At 36.7% G+C, this 27,074-nt stretch overlaps 1 protein-coding gene and 1 long non-coding RNA gene across 6 annotated transcripts in view; one reads left to right on the forward strand and one right to left on the reverse strand.

Annotated features, from left to right (window-relative positions):
* Nucleotides 1-27,074, forward strand: part of LOC141379126 (uncharacterized) — a 113,766-nt gene that overhangs the window by 76,469 nt on the left and 10,223 nt on the right. The window contains exon 5 of one of the 5 annotated variants that reach the window (XR_015516923.2): nt 1,402-1,622. The exons of 3 other annotated variants lie outside the window; for them this stretch is intronic. This is a non-coding gene — a long non-coding RNA (uncharacterized LOC141379126). Of the gene's footprint in view, nt 1-1,401; nt 1,623-25,167; nt 25,252-27,074 lie in introns of those variants that run through there. One more of the 5 variants, XR_015516925.1, reaches the window with a different exon arrangement.
* On the reverse strand, nt 22,490-25,037 carry arl4ab (ARF like GTPase 4Ab). Its single transcript, NM_200318.2, is given in 2 exon segments — nt 22,490-24,247; nt 24,899-25,037. A coding segment is annotated over 1 exon segment (606 nt). The 5' UTR covers nt 24,116-24,247; nt 24,899-25,037; the 3' UTR covers nt 22,490-23,509.

Raw genomic sequence — 27,074 nt, forward strand, 5'->3', positions numbered from 1 at the left:
TTGGCACACTGTTCGAATACCCAAACAAAGCCCGCTCACAAATGAGCTATTTTGAGATCTGCAAGTTCTCCCTCTACGTCACGCCACCATATGGGTAAAATTTCCCTGATATTAATGTCACAGTCATATTAGCTTTGTTTGTTCGCTCCATCATCCTTTGCTCTTTTTCCTGTGTGCAAACTATTATCTCTGCCCTTTCCTGCTCACTTATATTCCATCCTCATACCTTTTCCTCTGTCGTCATTTGCACACATTCATCTCTTTATTAATTCCAAGTGTTTTGCATGTTCCATCAGGCCTTGTTTACACCTTATATTAAAATTGAGAGTGATCTGATCCCAGTTGTTCACATCATGGAACAAATCATGATCGTTAAAAAACGGTGTAGGATGCATTTATTAAATTAAATATACAATTAAAAAGTCATATTAATCTGGCAGCTTCCAGACTTCATTGACTTTGCAAAACTGGGAGTCATTTTAATAGTAATCAATATTGCTGTTGCTTAAAGAAAATATTTATTGAAAATTGTACATATTTCAAGAGTTCACACTTAGCTGATGATTGATAATAAAGCTAGTTTGGTGTGCTGTCCCGGGAGAGAGCCCTGAGCTTATAAGATCCTCGAGCCCTGGGCTCCCTCCCGTTGCATGGCGAGAGGGGAGTTTGAGCTCAGGTAGATCTCGATGACTCCCCCTCTTGCTTGTTGTAGCTAAGTGTCAGATATGGATGCTGAAAGGTGTACTCAGAATTTAGCTAAAGTATTTGGATTAATTGTTTAGGGTGCTTGTTTTTGAACTGTGGGAGGAAACCGGAGGACCCGAGGAAGCCCCACGCGACCACAGGGAGAACGAGCAAACTCCGCACAGAAATGCCGTCTGGTTTGGAAAGGAATTAAACCAGGGGCATTCTTGCTGTGAGGCAACAACGCTAATCGCTGGCCACCGTGACACCCGTTTGAAAGGAGGGAAAGTAGGGTCGGGTGGGGGGGTTTTTTCAAGACGAAGATATTGAGATGAGAAAAGTTTGGTTATTTATAGTGAGTTAAGGATTGTCTGATAGGATAATCAGTCGTTAGCTAAAGTTGGAACAGCTGTGAACAATCATAAGCACGTGATCCTCTCGAAATTTGTTTATAAATAAACTTCACTTAATGGCACATTTCATTGACTTAAAATGTAAATTATGGTGTTTTTTACAACAGTACAACAATCGCAATCTGTGCTGGTGCTCTGCTGGTCTTTTATTGTTTTAGAATAACCCTACACTGAAAAACAGCATTGTTACATCAGTTCACATACCTGTTTTGCAGTCAGATTGTATTCGCAAAGGTTTGATTGATGAACTACCCAGAACAAAAATGTTCCACCTATTTTCTTCGCCTTTCTGTTTGACTTGCAGCCTTATCTGGGCTGCCCCTGTTCAGCCTCTCAAGACTGTGACAGGAAGCCCTGGACATCCACACCCTCTGTGTTAACAAAAGCTCTCTAGACAAAACACAAGAGGCAAGTTCCTGAGGCCAAAGCAGCTGCCCTGTCATCCTCTGAACCCACCCAGCTAGAGGAACCTGTCCAAGGACCACAGCTATCCTTTATAAACAGGTTCACATTCACATGAATCCACATTCATATGAAGCTTAGTTTTCCCTATCCAATTTATTGTTTTTGTGCCTTGCTTCAAAATTATCTGTGTACAGTATACACAAAACCAGTGAAACCAACTAAAAATGGTATAGTATACATTCCAGATCAGTATGTGGCACTGTAATTCAGAAGACACACACATAAATATTTCACACTGTACAGGTACAGTATATAAAGCTACACAAACATGTCAAATGCATTTTAATAAGCCTATAAGCTGATGTCAAAGAACTAGCGATGTCTAATGGTCAAGTCAAGTCAAGTCAAGTCAACTTTATTGTCAATCAAACCATGCAACAGTACATTACACAGCAGACTGAAATTGCGTTTCTTCCATACTCCAATGTGCAATTTAAAAACAAAAATATGACACACAGTAGACATAAACTAAACATTTAACTAATATAGTACAAGATGAATTAAATAATAGACACTAATAAACTGTGAACAGTTACCATATATCCCATTGTTCGAGAATGATGCTACGATACTGGAATTACGGTATCAATCAGAACTGAATTTTTTTAAGCGTCCATTTCATGCTTTCATTTGAGTGCGTTCTTAAACACAGCTGATTTCCCAGTGTGTTCACATGCTCAACAGAAATGACTGTGATTCGCTGTGAAAGTCATCAGTTCACTGCTCTTCATCGTTGTTCACAAGAAATTGGTACCAAAATTTCAGGATCATGACAACACTAGCTGTGACAAAAAAGGCGTTGTTGTCTGGCATTGGTTGTGTCTGGACCAAAAATCTGCATGTGAACACACTAAACAGACAACAGCCAACTGAAGTGAGATAGTATGTCCTTCGCCTGCATAAGACGAGGTGTGCTTCCATACCTGCAGGTATCGCGTTCCACAAAGGGAAACCAAAAATACTGCTCCACACACATAAAAATCGTAAACAAACCAGCATTTTTGTATCATTTTCACAGAACTTCTTGCTCACTAGGCAATAGCAAATATCTCTGATTATATAATAATCGTTTGCAAATATTTTAGAAAAACGACAAGCGACCGCTGGTATCTTTGTTTTCCCTCTTGACTTGCATCATTTGGTTAGTCTCATCACTGGAGTTTCTGTTCTCGCAGCTTGACTCGTACTTAAACAGCCAATCAGACTGTTCTCTTTCACCAACCACCGACACTAATTTTACTTGCTGAATTGGGCAAATTTCCTTTGGTGTGGACCCAATGAGAGATGATATGTGAAACACAAAGCAAAATAGCCTGACAGATGCTTATCGATGGTCCTTCTCAGCCCAATGGGCAACCGTTGGATTGGTGTGTCCTGGTCTTTAAGCTTGGTAGCTTCAGTAGCACGAACAAAAGCATGTAGTCTGTCATTGATGTTGTCGCTGTTATGTGATGTAGCTTGTATTACTGGGATCAAGATGTAGGCTGATGATGTCATCAATACACAAAATATACGGATTGTCTAGTCACACAAGCTGCTAGGGTGCTGCTTTCAGATTTATCCACTATGGGAGAGGATTTCCAAATTAATTGTGGTTATAGTATATAATAATTATAATGTATAATATAATGTCCCTATAAAATAGGTTTTGCAATTTATTTAACTTTTCCTAAACATTGCTATTTTCTGAGCACTTGCAATAGACTTTTGTGACATAAATAATGTCTTAATTGTCATTTAATATTTGAAGAACACAATCCAATCACATCTCCATATCTATCAAGTTACACCATCTGACATCACTCCATGTTTACATGGACATCAGTGATCTAATTATTAACCTTTTTTGAATAGAAATATAATTAGATGAATAATATACATGCACGGGCCACTTTATTAGGTACACCAGTCCAACTACTTGTCAATGCAAATTTCTAATCAGCCAATCACATGGCAGTAACTTAATACATTTAGGCATGTAGACATGGTCAAGACGATCTGCAGCAGTTCAAACCAAGCTTCAGTATGGGAAAGAAAGGGCATTTGAGTGACTTGTGGCGGCAGTTCTGTGGGTGCAAATACCTTGTTGATGCCAAAGGTCAGATGGGAATAGTCAAGACTGATTTAGGCTGATAGAAAGGCAACAGTAACACAAATAACAACTACTTGTTACAACTGAGGTATGCAGAAGAGCATCTCTGAATGCACAACACGTCAAACCTTGAAGCAGATGGGCTACAGTAGCAGAAGACCACATTGGGTGCCACTCCTGTCAGATAAGAACAGGAAACTGAGGCTACAATTTGCACAGGCTCACCATAATGGGACAATAGAAGATTGGAAAAATGCTGCCTGGTCTGATGAGTCTCGATACCTTCTGCAATATTCTTCAGATGGTAGGGCCAGAATTTGGGCTCAACAGCATGAAAGCATGGATCCATCCTGCCTTGTATCAACGGTTCAGGCTGCTGGCGGTGGTGTAATAGTATCGGGGTATTTTCTTTGCACACTTTGAGCCCACTAAAAAAAGTGTTGCATGCAGAACTGTTGCAAACAATTTATTTGTGTTGAATTTAAACAAACAAATTAAGTTTAATAATGTTCAACTTAACTTGTTTCTTTAAATTCAACACAAATAAATTGTTTACAACCACTTAACGTAAAAAAAAATTAGTAAATCCAAGGAATCATCTCTACCAATTAAGCATCGTGTCAGTGCCACAGCCTACCTGAGTATTGTTGCTGCCCATGTTCATCTCTTTATGACCACAGTATATATTTATTATTTTGTTTATCCTGCAGCCTGCTTCATGCTGAGAAATCTAGCCATCCTAACTATTTATATTCATTATTTACTCTAATTGATTCAGTCTGGAGCCATGCTAGATCTAAATTTAAATGACTTCCGTATTTTGTACACACTTTGACTAGACAATATAAAGAGATTGCACATTGTTGTTCTAAAATTGGTTTGTTTTATTTGGATAACGTTTCTCTGACAATGTTCGTTTTGTCTCTGTCAAGTAAACACATGCACGCTAATGACAAGGATGGTCTGCAAAGCATTGCATGTCAGTGAATTACACCACAATAGGGGTTTGCCACTTCAAAGCATGTTTTATCTTTATGCATATATTTATTAGTAACAGCATTTTACAAAATACACTTTAAAAGTCAGGTTATCGCCAGTCCCTGGAAAAATTAATGATGGCATTTGTCAAGAATCACAGTTTATAAGAGCTCATTTGAAGGACAGTAAAAGAGCACCTTCAAACCGAATATACACACAAATCTACTGAGGTTTTGTTTTAAGTTCAGCCCGGCTTTGAACTGTCAGACATACTGAGGGATATTCACTTACACACGTATTCTTCATTTCTTTCCTTCTCTGTTCTTCCTCGCTCTCCCTTGCCTCGTCTCATATGCTCACAGACACGAATGCTGAATTTTAAATGATGGCGCTTTTTTTACTGCCATTCTTTCATCATTTTCATTCTGTTTTTAATATTATATTTTTATTTAATATATTTTTATGTATTTGATATTTTATTTTATGTTTATGATTTGCTTTGGTAGTGTTAAGCTCTAGCAGAATTTTTTGAATCTGTGTCTGAAGAAAATAAATGGGGCCACGATTAAGGGAGTAAAGAAACATGATGCAACTCTTGGCCTATAATACAACAATCAATTAAATCTGCATAAGTAAAAGTAGTTGTTTGATTTTGAGCTCAAAACTTGGAATAAACTGCATTAATAAAGTCTTACGAAATATTCTTATCATGAAAACATCCTTTAAACACTCTTACTGGATGATAATAGCTAATCATGGAAGCATGCCACCAGTTAGATAAGGCAAACTGAGCGTCATGCAAACCATTTGTAAAATACAGAACAGAAGTTTAGTTTGCATTTAATTTTGACTACAAGTAACTTTGCAACTACGTGTCAACTAACTTTCATTAAAGCATTAGCAGACTGTTGGGGAAGTTCTAGTCAGGAGAAAGTCTGTTAGGTATTAAATGGACAGTACTAATGGCTTGTAGTTGACATGTAGTCGTGAAGTTATGCATGGGTCCTGTTTCCACATTGAATTAACATATAAATTCTTCCCTTTGGATCACTTGTTTTGCCACATTCCTCATCTATTTTGCTGTAGGGCTTAGTTTGATGCACAAGTGATATTGAACGAATCAGTTCATGTTCACAACTTGTGCACTGCAAAAAATGCTTTTCTTACTTAGATTTTTTGTCTTGTTTCTAGTCCAAATATCTAAAAGTTCTTAAATCAAGAAGCATTTTCTAAACAAGCAAAACATATTGTCTTGTTTTAAGAAATAATATGCCAAAATGAAGTGAGCTTTTCCTCAAATCAAGCTAAATAATTTTCCAATGGGGTAAGCAAAACAATCTTATCACAAATAGCAAAACAAGATTATTTTTCTTACCCCATTGGCAGATGGGGTTTTAAAGATTGGGGAGAGACTTGTGGTCACTGTTTGGAGTTACCCGGAGTTGTATGAATGTCACAAGATTATTAAATGTTAAAATTTGCAAAAATGTTACAATGCAATATTACAAATATACAATGCAATCTTGTCAACAATAAAAGACATTTCCCTAACGCAATGCCTTTTCTTTATAAATAATCTATATTGGAATTGACTGTGATGCAAGAGACACCAGTGCAGATCTGAACTGAAAAAAATCTTATCTGAACTGTATTGGCCAACTTTGTAACTATATAAAGATTCGGTCCTGTTTATAGCCTCAGCTTGTAACATAATTTTGGCTCATTTAGATGCCTTTAGGCCGTACTCACACTAGGTACAGTTGCCTCGAACCGGGCCAAAGCATGCTTGTCCCCCCTCCCGTCTCCCCCGACGGCCCGCGCTCACACCATATCGGGCCTCGGCACGCTTACGTCATCGCTGCTGCGCTGTTCAGAAGCGCTCTCTATGGCAAGCCTTTTTAGCATTTAAATCTTTGTTCTGACTCCATAAATATATTTAGAGATATCTCTAATTATATTTTGACTAGTCATAATTATAATTCGACTAGTCAGTATAACAATTAGCGATATCTACAATTGCAATTGTACTAGTACGAAATCAGATTGGAGATATCTGCAAATATATTATGACTAGTCATATTCCTCCATTGACTTCCATTGAAAAATATTTGCAGATATCTCTAAATGAGTTTTGACTAGTCACAATTGTAATTAGAGATATCTCTAACTGAGTTTTTACTAGTCATACATTTGGAGATGTCTTTAATTCGTAATATTTAGAGATATTTACAAATATATTTGAAGATATCTCTAATTAATTTACTAATAGTCGAATTGCAGTTGTAGATATCTTGAATTGGATTTTTGACGAGTCAACACTCAGTTAGAGATATCTGCAAATATTTGTGTCAATGGAGGAATATGACTAGTCATAATATATTTGCAGATATCTCCAATCTGATTTCATACTAGTACAATTGTAATTGCAGATATCTCTAATTGTCATTCTGACAAGTCGAATTATAATAATGACTTGTCAAAATATATAATTATATCTCTAAATATATTTATGGATAGTCAGAACAAGGTTTAAATGTTAAAACGGCTTGCCATACGCTCTCACTCAGCAGCACAGTGGAGATTTCTCTAGTTTTATCCTTTCAGTGGTTTGTTATGCAGTGACATGCAGTCAAATATTTCGCCAAACAGTCCTTAGGGATGCGGGGACACGCAGTCAGATATTTCGCCGAACAGATCCGCCACTTTTGGCGCTCATAAACAATCAAAGCTCTCGTGCTGCAGGAATGAGGAGGTCTGCTGAATATGCGCAGCTTTCATGCTGTGAGGAGTTTGCGTCTTTAATAAACTACGGCAGTTTGCGTTCACTGAACAGTAAGAATGATTAATAAATCCATATCAAACAGTCCCTTAAAAGTCACGTCTCGCTTTCGGTTTCGGGCTTTGGCGCGATTTGCGCTCACACACAAGCGTACCGCGCCAAAGCCCAAGTGTACCGCGCTCAGGCACACCTCTTCCAACCGGGCCAGGGCCGGCCAAGTGAACCGTGCTTGAGCCCGATTCAGCGCACTCACACTTCTCAAACGATCCGGGAAACGGGCCTGGGCACGGTACGGATGGCATAGTGTGAGTAGGCCCTTAGTCTGTGTTGTTTTCAACTTGGAGTTCATTTGGCAGTGGGTCACAATATTCACAATGTTCCAGCAGGCCAGTCAGACAGTGGATAGTTGTACTTCCATTCCATTTTCAAAAGATTGTGTTTTAGTCAGTCTACAGTGTTTCCAAATAAAATTTATTAATCTTTGGGGAAAAAAAAGAAAATGAAATGTTGATTTCACAGAAAAACTGAAAATGGAGTTTTCACATTTACCAATCCTTACACCATGATTCTTTAAGACCCTGGTGTACTTTAAATAAAATGAAAGAACAGACTGAAAAATGTCAATAATAATGTCAAGTAACAAAAGTTATAAAAAATTAAATAAAATCAGGCCAAAACAATGTTCGTTTTGAGTTGTTTTGGCAGTTTGAAAACAGCTCACCAAATCTAACTTTTGGGGAATTTTGTTTTGGCTCCTAAATTGCTTGCTACTATTAGTCAGTGACGATTATGGACCACCATTGGTGTCAAATGATTGATTTGTATGTCATACAAATTCAAACTTCATCTTACCCTTAAAGGAACAACAAAAAAGGAACTTCATTTAAAGTATACTAGGGCCTTTAGGTTTGCCGGAGTAGTGTGAATACCGGGTATAACCATAACACAATGTTTGCATTTAAATCAAAAACACATTAGTGTTGACCACACCAACATTTTGCTAATAGATCCACTAGTAGTCTAGGATCACCTTTGATGGCTAAGTACAATACAACTCAAGCCACCTCTAAGCATTAGTGAAAGTATCCTGTAATGAGTTCACATGTGAATGAATGGCTTTCAGTAAAAGTTTATCGTCATAGCCTGGCACATGTGTTAGGAGGGGTGTGAGACGTTGAGCTTCTCAGGAAAAGCAGGGAGTGGTGAAGCTCTTATCTCGCTCTCACTCAGGCCTATCGTCCTCCACCCGGCCGTTCACACACACTCAGCCCTATGCTCAGACGTTCACACCTCAGCACTGATGCCAGACAAACTGACTTCAAACACATGCTAATCACAACTGAAGCCCTGAGAATCAGACAGACAGCCAGTGAAAGGCCTGAGCATTACCTCAGTCATCTAAAAACACGGTTCACCGATGAAAGTGATGATTATAGGTTTGTTTGAAGGACCTCTTTTATTCTGGTGGTAGTAATTCATTTCAGTTGATGTTCAAGGTATTTTGTGATCTAATTACTTCAAAACACATTCACCTTTACACATTTACACTTAAAATGTGTTTTGGTGGATTGTATCACAGGTAGATGAGGAAGACACAGTACTCTTTACCCTTAAAAAAGATTCATCTCTATTATTTACTTTTGGGTGTGTTTATGCTCAGTCTTCTGATATTTTGATCTAGTACTGCATAAAGTGTCGAGACAATTTACATATTATGTGCACAAAATTACACACTGAGAGCAGATTTGATTTCTGCTGTGATAAACGCAACTCAACTTGTAACCCAAACCCAGAAATTTCTGGGTTTGGGTTACAATCAATACTGGTAAGAACATTGTAATTTTGTAATCTTTTTGCCTTCAAACTAAACGCACAATTTTAGACTGTATAGTTTAAATGATTAGCCTATTACTCTATTATTATCTGTGATGAAAACAGTTGTGATGTTTAATATTTTGGTTTAATTAGTACTTTTTTGGTTGAATCCTCATGGTCCTTTGCAACAGAAACTTTTTGTGCAATATTACAAATATCTGGTCATATTTAGGTACAGTTTTCACTATTAACAAACTATTAACTGTGAATTTTCTCTAAATAAGCTGCTAGTTTACTACTTAATCATAGTTATTAAAGTCGTTATTGTTTAGGAATTATGTATTGGATTATGTTTAAAGAATACGCTCATGCTGAATATTTACTTTATAAGTATTAATAAACAGCCAACATCTTAATAATAGACAGGTAATAAGCTACTAGTTAAGAGTGAGAATTGATGCTTAAATTAAATTGCTACCAAAAAACTTTATTGCATTTATTACATATGGTAATGTTAATGCATCTTAATTCAATTCAATCCAATGCACTTTTATTTGTATAGCTCTTTTACAATGTAAATTGTGTCAAAGCAGCTTTACATAGAAGATCATAGTAAACTGAAACAGTGTAGTTCAGTTTTAAGTGTTTAAGTTCAGTTTAGCTCAGTTCAGTGTAGTTTAATAGTCACTACTGAGAGTCCAACTTTGAAGAGCAAATCTATCGATGCGCCGCTCTACAGATCCCGAACCGTGCAAGCCAGTGGTGCCAGCGGAGAGGAAAAAACTTCACCAATTGGCGAAAGTGAGGAATTAAAAAACCTTAAGAGAAACCAGGGTCAGTTGGGCACGACCATTTCTCCTCTGGCCAAACGTCTTGTGCAGAGCTGCTGTCTTGGTGCTGGAGAATGCTGGACCTCAGCGAAGACTCGTTTGTCCCTAAAGCGTCAAAGGAATCAGTCTCATGCTCTCCACTCCTCTATGACCACCACAGCAGCTGCTCAGGATACGGCCTGGTCCAGGATTATGGAAACCTTGGGATCATCTCTTCGCTGGTCTTGGATCGAATTAGTGGCGCTGCATAGTTTTAGGGCCTCAGGATGAGTATACCCAGGTGGAAATTGAGCATAAAGAGAATAGTTAGAGTTGCTGCTGTTCATAGTGTATATAAATGAGATGCAAAAACCTGCATGGGGCATTCATGTATCATACCGCTAAGTGATGTACTGAGTGTATGCTTTACTAAAAAGATAGGTCTTTAATCCAGTTTCGGACTGTGAGAGTGTGTCTGAGCCTCGGACATTATCAGGAAGGCTGTCCCAGAGTTTAGGAGCCATACATGAGAAGGCTTTACTCTACTTTGCTATTCTAGGTACTACCAGAAGCCCTGAGTTTTGAGCTCTTAAAGATCGGGTTGGATTGTAGCAAGACAAAAGGTTGGTTAGATAAACAGGAGCTAGATTATTTAAAGCTTTATAGGTAAGAAGTAATATTTTAAAATCAATATGAAACTTAACAGGCAGCCAGTGTGAGGAGGATAAAATTGGGGGTGATAATATCATATTTTCTAGACCTAGTAAGAACTCTGGCAGCTGCATTTTGTACTAGTTGAAGTTTATTATTAGAGGATACTGGGCAACCAGCGAACAGAGCATTACAGTAATCCACCCTATAAGTCATAAAAACATAGACTAGCTTTTGTGCATCTGAGATGGATAGCTACATCATTACTTAGCAATATTTCTCAGACGAAACAAGTAGGGATGTCAAAATTAATTGTTTCCTCGGTGCACCACGATGCAAACGTGGTCAATTTGGTATTGGTTCAGTAATAATCATAACCGGTTATTATGTACTGACGTCATTTATCTCCTATGCGCTCTGTCGCGAGGGAGGTGAGCGCAGGTATTTACAACACTCAGGAGCCAACTCAGGGCCGGCCTGTGGCATAGGCAGTATAGGCAAATGCTAAGGGCGCTGTACATCCAAGGAGGCGCCAGAAATGAGTGCGGTTAAGTTGGTTTCATTTTCAGTTATAGCGGCAATAACTCAAAAACCTCTTAGCCTTAAAAGATCTAAAGTGTGTTTCCTACAAAAAGACAAAGCTGGTTATGTTTCACAGCTGTCTTTTTCTCTTTTTTTTTTTTTGTTGTTTTTTTTCGCTCGACATTACGACCACTGCTCCGTTTGAGCCCTCGCAATATGCGTTTAAACGCATATTGTGAGGGCTTAAGTGTGTGTGTGTGTGTGTGTGTGTGTGAGTGTGTGTGTGTGTGTGTGTGTGTGTGTTTGTGTGTGTGTGTGTGTGTGTTTGTTTGTCTGTTTGGTGCTGTCTATGTTTGTGTATGTATGTGAATGGGAGACAGTGTGGTGCTGTGTGTCTCTGTGGTTATACAGACAGCTTGTTATACCCTCCCCCCAAAATATAACAGTGTCTATGGAAAGCATCGTCAATGCAATGTTTTTGTGACATAATAAATGATTTTTGAAAAATAAATTCTAGTCACAAAGTAAGAACACAATGTTGCATTTGAGGCATTTGTGCATTTGAGGTTTTTCGCATAAGCATTCTAGACATGTAATGGGATGTTTTCACAATGAGAAAAAATACTAATATTTGATTTATTTGTTATTATTTCACTCTAAAGCTAAATACTGTCAACTTATTAATACAAGACAATGAAGTAATATTGCAAAATGTGCTTCAGCTTGTTAAAGGGAGGTTCAATTTTAAGCGAGGGTAGGTGTCCCAAAAATGTCCTTTACATGTCACTAAAAGGTAAACCTGGTTGTGTGTAAACACTTTACATTGCATTAAATATCTCCAATCACTCCAAAATGTGCCTCCAGATTTGCGTCATTACTCAAAATCATCTATGCTCCACAATTCCATAATCCTCATAAATTATCACTAGTCAACTCAATACATAGTTAATAGTCCAAGGAAAATCTATGCGCTTTTTCATTAGAAACATTTAGCTTGACACCAAATTACTGTAAACATTTCCTGTGATGATCTGCAGCACCTTTTATGACCACGAAGTTCAGTTTTACAACTGTAAGTGGCTGTTTTATGACAGAGACTGTGCATTTGTGTCCTGACTCAGCGTGTTCTTGGGTGGAGCGAACAGGAAGCCTGCTCTGATTTCTGATCTCCTCTACTAACACACCAGCCCTTTAGTCACACGTCACTTACATCACAGGATCAGAAGGAAAGGGGCCCGAACTGGGTCACAGGAAAGGGTCAGGAGCGATAGGGGAGTATGGGAACTGCTAGCCTCAGTTTGATTCTGATAAACCAGGCCTTTTTTCCCTTAAACTGCCAGGAGAACGGTACATCTGGCCTGCTTGAATGATGCTTTAGTGGAAATAAGGGAATCATGCCAATCCAATGTACAGTGGCAGCATTGGTAATACAAGTGAGCTGTAATTTCATGCAAAGACAAATGACACTGCACACGGGTTCATTAAAATTCCCCAGCTCATCTTCATGACTTGTGAAGCAGGGGTTGTCAGGTGTAATTCTCAAGTGCTCTTCTCAAGCAAATCAAAGCAGACACTCAGACAGACGGATCAGCAAAGCATCGTGCCCAGCCAGCCTGTGTTACTGACAGAGTATTGATGTTGTTTCACCTCCAAGATATAAAACAGCCCTGCATCTTGACATTAAAAAAATAAAAAATACATAAAATATGTGCCTAGTATTGTCTAATTTGAAGTTTTATAAAAACACTCCACTTTTATTTTGAAAATGTTGCTGCTGTACAATGGCTGCAGCAGGTGCAGTGACATTAAGCAGCACCTGAAAATAGTCCCCAACACTAAGCCCTACAATTTCACCATCAGATAGAATCCGCATGATATAATAGCACCTGCTGCAGCCATGGTATAGCAGAAATGTTCCTCAATTATTATGCCGGAATGAGAGTAAAGTAGCAGCCTAGAAAATAGCAACTTTTCATTTTACGTTGGTCTTAGTAAACTATGTAGAAGAGCCGAGCTTTAAATAGAACAATTAATGAAACTCTGCTCATTTTTGAGTGAGATGCTAATGGTCTAATCAGATTCAATGATTTATGCTAATCTAAAAGTGCTCCCACCATACCCGAAGATAGCCTGAATAGATAAAAAATTATTAAAAACTCTTTTTTTGGTCATTTTTGAGCTAGATGCTAAAAATCTACTACGATTTAATGGTTTATGCTAAGTTAAACTAAAAGTGTTCCCACCATACCCAGAAGATAGCATGTATGGATTAAAACATATCAAAACCCTTTGGTCATTTTTGAGCGAGATGCTAATGGCCTAATATAATTCAATAATTAATGCTAAGCTAAGCTAAAAGTGCTTCCACCATACACGAAGAAAGCCTGTATGGATTAAAAATTATCAAAACTCTTTGGTCATTTTTAAGCGAGATGCTAATGGTCTAATTCGATTTAATGTTTTATGCTAAGCTGAGCTAAAAGTGCTCCCACCATACCCGAAAAAAAGCCTGTATGGATTAAAAATCATCGAAACTCTTTAATAATTTTTTTGTGAGAAGCTAATAATCTAATCCGATCGAAAAATTTATGCTAAGCTAAAAGTGCTCTCACCATACCCAAAGATAGCATGTATGGATTAAAAATTATCAAAACTCTTTGGTCATTTTTGAGCAAGATGCTAATAGACTAATCCAGTTCAATGATTTATGCTAAGCTAAGCTTAAAGTGTTCCCACCATACCCGAAAATAACCTGTATGGATTAAAAATGGAAAAATTAATCTGTTTAACACTAAGGGGACGTGTAAAATGAGCTTATCTTCAACAACAACAACAAAAAAAAAATGTTCAAAAAGGTCTTTCCACAAAGCATGATTTTTTCACATTATATATACCGTCGAGAGAAAATGTAGCAATCAGTTGTTTTTTTCAGAAATAATGTAATCAATATTTAAAATTTGAATGATTCTTTTGCCTTTATTTTGCAAAATAGTCAAAGCACTTTTACAAAACACTTTATTTTGTGGAAAAAAGTGATCAAATTTAAAGATCAGCAATGATTGTTGCCCAAAGAAGGATTACAGCTAAAATTGCTGAAAGTTACAGCAGTCAAAATGAGTAGGAAGTGTGCAGGCTCTTGCTTTGAATGACTTCTTGAATGACACTTCCTCCTCCACCTTTCAATCTGTTACAAAATGTAAGTTCAGGTTTTCCCCGGTTTGGAAGCGAACATAATGTTTCCCATTGGAGCCAAATAAATTAAACTTGCTTTCATCACTAAAGTGAACTTTTGTCCACACAACACAATCTTCTACAAAAGTTAATCCTTGCACTCTTTAGCGTTTAACTAGTGAGCAAATCCAGCTGCACTATATATTCATAACTCATGAAACAGACTTAAAGACTGCCAACTTACTCAGGTTAGGATAATAACAGAATGGACTTATCAGTGACTTCGAAGACTATGGAAATTGTAGGTTGTTTTCTAATTTTGATGCTGTTAAAATCAGAATTAAGGCACATTTCAAAATAACAAAAGCAGTCAAATGTATAATATAACTTACAGTCTGCAAAGGAGCTTAATGTGTTCATGTAAACTCATGTTATGTCAACAAATATTACATAAACACAAGTTCATAAATAATATAAATCTGTCATTTTCTGTCACTGCTGTAAAACGCTGACAGATGTAGTGGAAAGCATCTGGGTCATGCTCTTATTTTCTTGAAATCGGGATTAGGCTTTAAAAAATCATACATGTGAAAATGAACTGAGAACTGAATTTTTTTATTTTTTTATTTTTGGAAAGTACAATTCTCGCTATAACCAACCAATAACTTTGTCTTATGGCTCAATAAACTCCTAATTTGCTGCTTATTAATAGAAATTAAGTTAGTGAGGATGTTGAATAAGACCATGCAGAATATTGTCTTTATAAGTAATCATAACCAGTCAATATCCTAATAATAGGCAGGTAATAATCCGCTAGTTAATAGTGAAATTGGTTACATAAACAAGTTGCTGAATATCTAGGTTGTTTACAGATTTATTTATTTTTTTCAGAAAGAGATTTGCTGGATGTTTATTTAACATCTTTGTTGTGCTATATAGGACTTGACTGATGAACATTGTAAGCTGTGCAACTATTTACTGGCAAAAGCACAGCGCAGTAATTCCAAGCAGGTTTTAAACTCATCACAGTTCCATATCACCAGTGTTGGGGAAAGTTACTTTTGAACGTAGTGCATTACAATATTGAGTTACTCCCCAAAAAAGTAACTAGTTGAGTTACTTAGTTACTTTTTATGGAAAGTAATGTGTTACGTTATTTTTGAGTTACTTTTGAATTACTTTTTCATACCTGTCTAAGGCTTGAAATCATTTTCAACGTGATTACACAAATTTGAATTCAGCAATTTAGTTTTTAAAAGCCAATTCATGAATCTAAAAAAACTTACTTAATATTTTTAAAAAAGTAACTCAAATAATATTACTTCATTTTTTTAAGTAATTACTTTACTCTTTGCTTAGAAAGGTAATATTATTACGTAACTTACATTACTTGTAATGCATTACCCCCAACACTGTATATCACTACGCTGCCTGATTTCAGTTATTTCACAGGTTTGTTAATGGCGATAGTTGTATCTTAAAATATAGCATGAGAGCAAATGTTTTTCTGCTAATGTTCTGAAAACAACCGAAGACTAGCGCCTCTCAAAGACCTGATGACTTTGAATGACTGTTTTAGTAAAAATGTTCAGAAAATGTTGCCTATATTAATTAAGCTTCCTCATAGGAAGAGAGGACTTATCAGTGGTTTAAAGTAACAAATTCTTATACTCAAATCACGGTAACTCAATAGTTTTTTCTCTGGAATTGTAATTTACTAAGTAGTTTTTAAAAATCTGTGCTTTTACTTTCTCTTTAGTACATTTTTAGTGCAGTATTGTTCTTTTACTCCACTAATTTTCTTCAACCTGCAGTCATTACTTTATTTTTTCTTGTCTTTGGGGATTAGAAAAATCAGTTGTGTGATTCCTGTTCAATCAAATCGCACATGGATGGGAACATCGCATCATAATGAACTACCTCAAGACATGGATGCTTTTATAATTGCAGCAAACGGTTTGTAAGCATTAAAAGTGTCCAGGATGTCCAAAATCTTTACACACATTGACCAAGAGATTGTTTAGATGCATGTTACTGATAAAAAGATGACAGATGTTTTCTGTATGATGAGGAAATTGCCTTAAATCCCCAGCAGACACAAGACATCAACATGAGATTGACATTGCACTTTGTTTGGAAAATAAAATTAGTTTGACATCAGAACTCAACGTCAGGCCGATGTCAATGTCTAATGTCAAACCTAAAATCAACCAAATATCAATGTCTAATGATGTTACAGCTTGATGTTGTGCAGACGTTACCACTATGCTGTCTATCAAACGTTGGATTTTGGTTTCCATATTTGACGACTGTATGTCAGTTTGTGATGTCAATATGATTTAAGATGTTGACTCGACATTGGATTTTGGTAATTTTCCAACACAACCTAAAAACAAACAAATATTAACGTTATTTGACTTTTTTATTGGACATCAAAATAACATTTTCCCTAGACACTGGCTAGACATTGACCATCACAACCTAATTTGAACCAAGTATTAATGTCTAATGGTATTGTGTGCCTGCTGGGCAATAATTAATGCACTACAGCAGTGGTCACGAAGCGGATTGCCTGGAGGGCCGGTGTCCTGCACATTTTAGCTCCAACCCTAATCAAACACACCTGAACAAGCTAATCAAGGTCTTGCTAGGTATACTTGAAACATCCAGGCAAGTGTGTTGAGGCAAGTTGGAGCTAAACCCTGCAGGGACATTGGCCCTCCAGGACCGAGATTGATGACCCCTGCACTACAGAATGTTACGTTTACACACATCCACAAATAACAATAAATGGATCAGCGTTTTACAGCAAGATACTCACTACTCTTGAGTCCTTCAAAGGTCTTTTTACTCATACTTTGAGTTATATTTACAACAGAGACATTTTTACTCGCACCGCATTTTTAGGCAAGTATTGGTACTTTTACTTGAGTATAATCTTTATGTTTAAATTGTTTATTGCGAAAAAACAAACATTACATCAGTACAGATAGTTACATAACATTCTTTTTCTTTTTTTTCTTTTTTTACAAAAGAGACAAAAAATAATAACAAAAAATATATATATAATAAAAAAGAGAAATATTAATAATAATAATGATAATAATAAAAGAGGAAAAGAAAAATAGAAACATAAGTATTAAGTGTACAGAAAATTACAATCAAATGTTCAGATACATTGTCAATGTTGAAAGTAAACATTTACAATTAAACGGTATAAAATGGTATTAGATAAAACAAAAAAAGTTTAATTAATACGAAATAAATTAAAAAAGGAGGGAACTCAGGAGAGTGCATCTATTAAATAGAAGGCAATACCTTAAGAGAGTTAAAGTAAGTTATAAAACATTGCCACTTTTTAAAGAAATGAGTTTTCCCACAGCATCTAACCTTTTCCAACTTAAGAAAATGCATGGTATCCACAAGCCATTGGGATGTAGTTGGAGGCTTATTTGATTTCCAGTGAAGTAGTATACGACGCCTGGCTATTAGGCCGTACTCACACTAGGTACAGTTGCCTCGAACCGGGCCAAAGCACGCTTGTCCCCCCTCCCGTCTCCCCCGACGGCCCGCGCTCACACCATACCGGGCCACGGCACGCTTACGTCATCGCTGCTGCGCTGTTCAGAAGCGCTCTCTATGGCAAGCCTTTTTAGCATTTAAATCTTTGTTCTGACTCCATAAATATATTTAGAGATATCTCTAATTATATTTTGACTAGTCATAATTATAATTCGACTAGTCAGAATAACAATTATTCAAAAATATTTGCAGATATCTCTAAATGAGTTTTGACTCGTCACAATTGTAATTAGAGATATCTCTAACTGAGTTTTTACTAGTCATACAGATGTCTTTAATTCGTAATATTTAGAGATATTTACAAATATATTTGAAGATATCTCTAATTAATTTACTAATAGTCGAATTACAGTTGTAGATATCTTGAATTGGATTTTTGACGAGTCAAAACTCAGAGATATCTGCAAATATTTTTCAATGGAAGTCAATGGAGGAATATGACTAGTCATAATATATTTGCAGATATCTCCAATCTGATTTCGTACAAGTACAATTGTAATTGCAGATATCTCTAATTGTCATTCTGACAAGTCGAATTATAATAATGACTTGTCAAAATATATAATTATATCTCTAAATATATTTATGGATAGCCAGAACAAGGTTTAAATGTTAAAACGGCTTGCCATACGCTCTCATTTAGCAGCACAGTGGAGATTTCTCTAGTTATATCCTTTCAGTCGTTTGTTATGCAGTGACATGCAGTCAAATATTTCGCCAAACAGTCCTTAGGGATGCGGGGACACACAGTCAGATATTTTACCGAACAGATCCGCCACTTTTAGCGCTCATAAACAATCAAAGCTCTCGTGCTGCAGGAATGAGGAGATCTGCTGAAGGTGCGCAGCTGGCGTGCTGTGAGGAGTTTGCGTCTTTAATAAACTACGGCAGTTTGCGATCACTGAACAGTAAGAATGATTAATAAATCCATATCAAACAGTCCCTTAAAAGTCACGTCTCGCTTTCGGTTTCGGGCTTTGGCGCGTTTCGCGCTCACACACAAGCGTACCGCGCCAAAGCCCAAGTGTACCGCGCTCAGGCACACCTCTTCCAACCGGGCCAGGGCCGGCCAAGTGAACCGTGCTTGAGCCCGATTCAGCGCACTCACACTTCTCAAACGATCCGGGAAACGGGCCTGGGCACGGTACGGATGGCATAGTGTGAGTAGGCCCTTAGTGAGGTAAAGGCCAAAACATCAAGTTGTTTGTAATTAAATTTGGACCAAATCTTTGGAACCCCAAAAATGGCAACATCAGGGGATGGGTCTATATTTACCTGCAACACCTTGGACATAATTGTAAAATAATTAATCCAATAATTCTGTAATAGTGTTGAGTATAATCTTTACACCACTGGGACTTATATTCAGGCAATAAAGGAGTATAACCTTCCTCTTTCTTGCGAATGTTTGCTAAAAAGCTAAAATGCAACAGAATGATATTCCAGTTAAAATCACACTCCAGTTAAAAAAAAAAAAAAATATTAGATATTAGTCAGAAATATGATGCAGGTCTGTGCAATATACAAAAGCATGCAACAGTGTTTTGAGATGCTAAATTGTGAATTCTCTTTGTACCGTCTCCCTAAACGAGCACCAGAACAGCAGGTTTTCCACTTGGTGCATGCTGCGGCTTCTGTGGAGGATAGACGTTTGCATTTTTCATGATTTGAGACCCAATTAGAAGCCAATCCCACTTCTATTATCTTCTGAGAGCAGAGTCACGTGATCTGTCTGTCATCCAGCTGCCATCTGAATGCAGAATAGACCAACGTCCAGGGATGGAGGCCTGTTTGAACTGGTCAGCTGGTGCACAGGCCCCTCTCCCTGCATTAAAAGCCTTTTTTGTTCCCAGAGAAAGTATTTTTGTGCTGGAACTGGCTGTGCTAGAAACTCTCCAAACACAAACATTCCACTCTGTGGGGCTCCGGGCAAAACCAGCTGTGTTGAAAAACTCAGTTTGATATCAGAGTTTGTCAAAGAACAAATTATGCTTGTGCTGACTTATTTGATAAATGCTTAATTTTGAATGAACTCTCAGCAAGGGTGCTTTGTTATGGAAGAACCGTTTGATTTACTTTGTTTTAAAGGTCAGCGATTAAGTAGATTGTGGATGATGAAGAAAATGGTTTTCAAAAGCTAGTTTTAAAACCAAGCCAAGTTCTTGGATATACATCTTTGCGTCTAGAAATGCTTAAAGCACAGTGGAATTAAAAATAGTATCTAAAATGTATTAACTGATGATTCTTATATTTGATTTGATAAAATTTATTTATTTCGAACAGAAAAAATCTTACACAAAACAGCTCTTAAAACGAAATACATTTCAACATGGTCGAAATGGAGCGGGATGAAGCACAAGCTTATTATTTTCCCCACCCCATTACCACACACATCATTCGTTTAATACTTCTATTTATTTCTTCTTTTACTTATCTCTTCTTTTTACACGAGACATATGAGCTTTACATGACACATACTTTATGTTTTAAGCGTCTTTGACATATTATATGTTTGATTACATTTGTACCTTTACATTTTATAATATAGACCCAAAAGGTATATAGTATTGCAAAAAGCCATTAATTAAAATGTCATCATACCTTTCTCATTTTGTTCTTTTTCAATCACTTATACTTATAATTATATTCCTTTAATAGTATACAGTATGTTTAAATTTAAAGTGTTTTTAAACTGATTAATATCCTGACATTGTTTGAGAATCTGTTCCAGACTGCTTTATATACTAATCCAGATTAGTATATGAACTGCATAAAGTGTAAAGTCCTTCGAATAACAATTTTAAACCTTATACATGTTTTAGTCAACATAATTGAGTACACTCCATTTAGAAAATGAATCGTTTTTTCTATTTCTCAGTAAATATAGGCTGTGTATTTTGGTGCATTTAAACAAAACAGATTTCTTAAACAGATATATTTATTAAAATAATATTTAGCCACCAAACATATTTAGAAATTTAAAAAATAATGCAATAAATTCAAGCTAAATATTGCAAAAATATATTACAACTTATAAAATTTTAACTAAATTTAAAAAAAAAAATTGCTTCCCTTTTTCCTCTTTTTTAAAATATGTATTTAATATTTTTCTATAACATAAATTTGGAGTTTACTAGTTTTTGGACCGTTATCACAAGATATTTTGTTAGGTAAGCTCCAGATTTGTTTTCAGTACTGACTAATCTAGTGTATATGCACAGATAAAAATTGTATTGCTTCATATTAAAAATATCAATTTATACTTTATACTTACATATGCTGAGCACTGTGTATATGTATTATGTACTATGTATTTTTTGTCATCATCTTGGTTTTGTTTATGCAAATGTTAAACATTAAAAAAAAAAAAAAACAATACATACGTTTTTTTTTTATTTTGATATTTCCTTATAATATTTGATATTTGAAATTTCAGGACCTTTGGGAGCATTCAATATTCCAAATGAAACCCACTATAACTACAATATTTCATTCTAGTACCATGTAAGCAAAGTGTTTTTGTGAACCGGCTTCCCTTTTTTAAGGCTTTAAATTTGTAGTTATTTGAATGAAAAATAACAGACTTTTTTTTGTTTGTTTGTTTGTTTGTTTTGTTTTTAGAATTAAGAGAAGTATTATGTAAACAAGCTGTCATTTAAAGGGCTGATTTTTTTTTTGTAGTTTTCATTGGAGCTGACACTGGTAAAGAAACCAACATCAGTAAATGGGCAAACCTATTGTTAAATTGTTATGGTGGTTGACCATATATGACCTATTAAATAATGTCTGATAAAGTCATTTAAAGAATAACTGATTTAATTAATGGTTTTCAAGACACAGCATTGTTGGTTTACAAAAAAATCTAACAAGCATAATTCTGTTACACTACTACACTTAATTTTGGGTTTATTTTAAAAAGGAAAGCATATTAAATGAGAATCTGAAATATTTTATGGCTTACTTCAAAAAATAAAGATAATTAAGTATTCAAAAAGGATTTTTTTTTATTATGTTTTTAAATAAATTGGTCTTACACTTCATATTATATATAATAATTCCGGTACTTTTATCATAAACTGACATATCAACCATTTGGTAGAGGTTGATATTTTAGAAATTATGGGATGTGTTGAAATAAAATGCACTGAGTGTGTTAACTATAATAGGAAATGCAATCCAAACATTTTTTCTTGGTGGGGCAGTTAAATGGGTTAAGCCTTTACACTTTAAGCCTTCACATTCAATATAATGATGCAAGAATGGCAATTAAGCAGCACCTTTAACATTTATAGATGTTTGACAACAAACCATGTACAAAGTGCAACCTTTTTGGTCGCATGCCTAGAACAGGTCACAGATAATTTACGTCATATCTCCTCATCACTGTGTGTCCCAGTGACTTTAAAAGTCAGTGACTCATCTTTAAAGTGCGTCAAGCAATTATCAGACTAAATGTTGTCAAGTCATAAACTTTGACAATCCACGTCAATTTGCAACAAGTATTAATAATGACTTCAAACGTAATATGTTCAGTGTAGTTGTGGATTTATTCAAAGTGTACAAATTCTGACACATAAATATGAAAATCCCAACACACAATCACCGAGTGACAAATTTACACATCTGAATGTGAAACAGTGGAGAGTTGAAAAAAACGCTTCATTTGAAGCAATACGTTACTTCATTTTTGTAACATGATAAACTCTTTACAAAAAAAAAAAATCAGATTTTACAAGTTCATATTTTAGAAAAGGGAATTGCTAAAGTGCATTTAACATCTCTTGTTGTTCAGGAGAGCACACAATGTAGGTACAGCTAGAAATAATGCTAGTAGTCCTCAAGTCCTCCATGTGTCAGTCAACAGGGCCACTTGAGAAGGATTTTACACCTTACAAATCTTTCCACATCCACCTGTTGAAATACTTTAGTGGTTAGCGAAATACCCTGCTTCAGTGAGTCTAGTCAAATAAACATTTGTGCGTTCCCCAACAAGTGATCCATAAAGCTTATTCTGGTTCCCCTGACCACCGAGACGACAAACACTCAGGGAAAATGAAGGGTGGTCATTCTGGATAAAACTAATCATCCTGAATGTGCAGGTTTTTTTTTTCATTAGTCCATGGCAGCTTTGGTAATCAGTCCTTCCATTTCAAGACTTCATATGAATGCTAGGATATTAGATACGTGTAACATGTCAGACAATAACCAACTCTTTGGCGAACAGTCTCTGTCATTTACAAGTTCATGTCCAGTACTGTCCTTCACAAGAACTGGATGTACCACAGACCCAATGACATTGCGTAACACTGCGTTAATGTGAAAGTTCCATGTGATCGTCCCACAGCTGCTACAATCCGATAACCAAAGTGGACAATCAATATTGTCCTCTCGCAGTCTCTGAACTGTACCCATCCAGGACCTCCTGACTGATAAAACTCAGCCCGATGAAACAATACTTCCAGGAGCGCAGTGGCCACAAAGGCCTATGGCACATTAGTAGCGGAGCCATCACAGAGGCCTACCAGCTCACATTCTCATCACCAAAGAGTCATCTTTTCCGTTTCTGCTGCCTCATCATTTTTCTCCGCTTGATGATCATGGTGTGGAGGCGTTCAAGGCCTTCTTGGAGACCTTCTCCGATGATGGCACAAGCCGGTTGGAGGTGCCAGGGTGTATGGGAACCGAGCTCATTCAGCGCCAACATCTGTTCAACTTCAGAGAGGGGCAAAGCGCTACGCAGGTCCTGCTTGTTAGCCACCACCAGCACAGGCACCCCCAGGTTCTCCTGAAGCCGTGTGATCTTATGTAGCTCCGTCTTGGCTTCCTCCATGCGTTCTGCATCTACCGAGTCCACCACAAACACAAGGCCATCGGCACACCGTGTGTATGAGCGCCAGAGTGGTCGGAGCTTCTCCTGACCCCCTACATCCCAAAAGTGAAAGGTGGCAGTCCGGCTTTTAGGACCAAGATTTACTTTGATCTTCTCTGTGTTGAAGCCCTTAGTGGGAACGGTGTTCACAAACTCGTTGAAGCGTAGTCTGTACAACACTGTGGTCTTACCGGCACAGTCCAATCCGAGAATAACAATGTGCAGGGCCTGGAAGGACGGCAGGCACGGAAAGATGGCATGGGGCTCTGATAATCCATTCCCCATCTTGTTTCTCCACTCTGATGAGGATGAAAGCGAACGTGGGGACTCGGGAGACCAGGTGTCGCCGCTGCTATCGCTTCACCAAATATTCACAAGGCTTCTCTCGTTCCCCTGAGAAGCTGCTGCTCTGATAACCTGAAACCAAATGAAAAAGGAGATGATGCAATGAGGCCAGCAGTGGAGCACCATGACACACAGTTTTACAGCTCTCCTTTACTTCATCCTAAATAAGCATGCTTGTCTTTTTGTCATTCTAAAAGGGACACAGATTCATCCAGGCTGGGTGTCATTCAGTGCCAGTGATGGTGAATGAAGGATGAAACAGCAGGAAGCCTATTTGCACATGTAGCGCCACAGGGGCGCCAAAATTACGCATCGGTAAAAATCCAAGACTCGTGTCTGTCTATTCATGCTATTTTATTGTTCAACAGTAGTTGCCAGTTGCAAACAGATAAAAGCGCACGTGCTGGCCTATGTAAATGTGGAAAACACGAGTCTGTCGCAGATCTCTATGGCCAACTGTAAACGCGCTTTAGGAGTGGCACATCTCCATACATGAAGACATGAATATTATTCATCATTTTCATCCAACAAGTAATTCAACATGGCAGACGTTATCATTTTGAGCTCCAAGAATGTTTACTGGTCCCCAGAATGCTGGCTATTCGTTTCCCAAATATTAAGTTACTCTAAATTACATTATCACTCAGACTAATGATATATATCTATAATTTAAGCGTTGCCAGCACACGCATATACTAGAAAAAAGTCTTAATCGGCACCCACCTTATTTCGTGCGATCCTTCCTCCAAGCGTTAGCTCAGCAGATGAAAATGTATCCGACTATTTTCAAAATATTGTTGTCATTCAAATCAGCTGAGCCGACAAGTGTATATCCACTCCTTCTGACAGCGCCTGTTTCACTGACTCTCCGGCGAGCTGCTTCCACTCCATTCTAGCAGGGATGGCTCCGCCCACTGTGTGGAAGAATGCGCCGATTGGTTCAACCCATTGCGCTCGCGTTATTTTCCCTGCAGTTTGGATGGTCAAAAGTCAAGCCTGTCGTCTGCTTGGACACGCCTCCTCACCACCTGTTCATGTCGCTCAAGGCGTTTAAAGTTTCGGAGACGCGCTTAAAGGTGAGCCTCAGCGGCTTTTTAGAGCTGGAAAACAAAAAGAGAGCTTGTGGAGCTTTTGGTTCAGTGTGTTATCTGCAAAAAAAGCACCTCATGCTGTATTTCGTCAGTGTTTACTGAGTGAGGCACTGTTCAAACGATTCTCGAGTTGTCTGAATCATTGAGGGAACTGATTCAGTTCGTTTTGTTTGATGCTCTGCAATCTATTTAAAATATCCCAATCAAAACAGTTCTTTATTCTCTTATAGATTATAACAAAATAAATATAACAAATAAATAAACAAGGGTAACAATTTATTTTGATGGTCCAGTTGAGTATTAGACTATCTGCTTAATAGCTGTTGATACTGCTCCTTCAAGAAGAAACTGTGCAAGTAGATATAGTTTACCTTAAAATCAACGGACCATCCAAATAAAGTGTGACCCGCATGGTACAGTTTTTGTATGAGTTTGGATGCATTTTAAAGCATTTATATATTTTAAAAGATGAATGTATTTACCTAAATATGTTCTAAAAGTGCACCATTGTAAAATGTAAAAAAAATTTGAGCAAGACACAAAAAAGCTCTTCTGTTATCAGACAAAATCAGACATATCTGTATAGTTGTTTTCTGTTAATCTAAACCAGAGAAGCCCAAACTAGGGCCAGGGGGCCAAAGTTGGACCTTGGTAAACTTTGATTTGGCCCACCATCCCATCTGAGAGAGAGTGATGGGGATGGTTTCCACATTGACATTTCAAATTAATGTAACCATTTGTTTGTTTGCTTTATTGTTATTTTTAAAAGCCAACTAAAATAAAATTTCAACTAAATTATGTAAATTAATCAGATATTGTCTAAATGTACATACTACCTCCCATCAGTCCAGAGAATTTGGTGAGTAAAACAGGTCAAACGCAGATTCTGCTTGACCTGTGTATTCAGCATTGAACTCCACTGTGGTATAAACGGGATAGTTTGTTTTTATTGCAATAAGCAATAATTTTTAATATTTAAAAGGTTATACTGCATTAGATAATACAATTTAAAGTAACTTTTTCTATTTATTTTGAAATATTATGAATCAAATTTGGTATAAATACCTTCGGCCCACAGCTCTGAGTGATATTTGGTTTTTGGCCCTTCATTCGAAAAAAGTTTAGGCACCCCTGATCTAAACTGTTTTAGACTGGATTCTTTTAAAAAGCACAATGTATATTGATCTCCATCCACATTCTATTGCAGGGTGCCAAAAATGTTCACATTTATACCACAGTGGAGTTCAATGCTGAACACACAGGTTAAGCAGAATCTGCTTTTGAATTGTTTTACTCACCAAATTCTCAGCATTGTCAGGTGATATGTACATTTAGAAAAAAAAAATCTGATTATTTTACATCATTTAATTGAAACATTTAATTTCAGTTGGCTTTTAACAATAACAATAAAGCAAACAAAGGGTTAGATTAAATTTGAATTGTCTGGAAACCATCCCATCACTCTCCCTCAGATGGTGGGCCAAATCAAAGGATATCATGGGCTAACTTTGGCTCTCAGGCCCTAGTTTTGGTTTCTCTTTTCTATTGTAACCTTGCAAATAGATTTTTTTTCTTGATCCTGAAATAGACTATATATATATATATATATATATATATATATATATATATATATATATATATATATATATATATATATATATATATATATATATATATTTTTTTTTTTTTTTTTTTTTTGTAATTGAGCCTTTCTGGTTTAAAATATACTTTGTATATATTTTCAAAATACTTAATACATAACAATAAAGGTTATATGAGGTCGGATTTTTACAATTCACAAACAATTC

This window comes from Danio rerio, chromosome 19, assembly GCF_052040795.2.
Source record: "Danio rerio strain M-AB ecotype USA chromosome 19, GRCz13ab, whole genome shotgun sequence".
NCBI classification, from domain to species: Eukaryota; Metazoa; Chordata; class Actinopteri; order Cypriniformes; family Danionidae; genus Danio; species Danio rerio.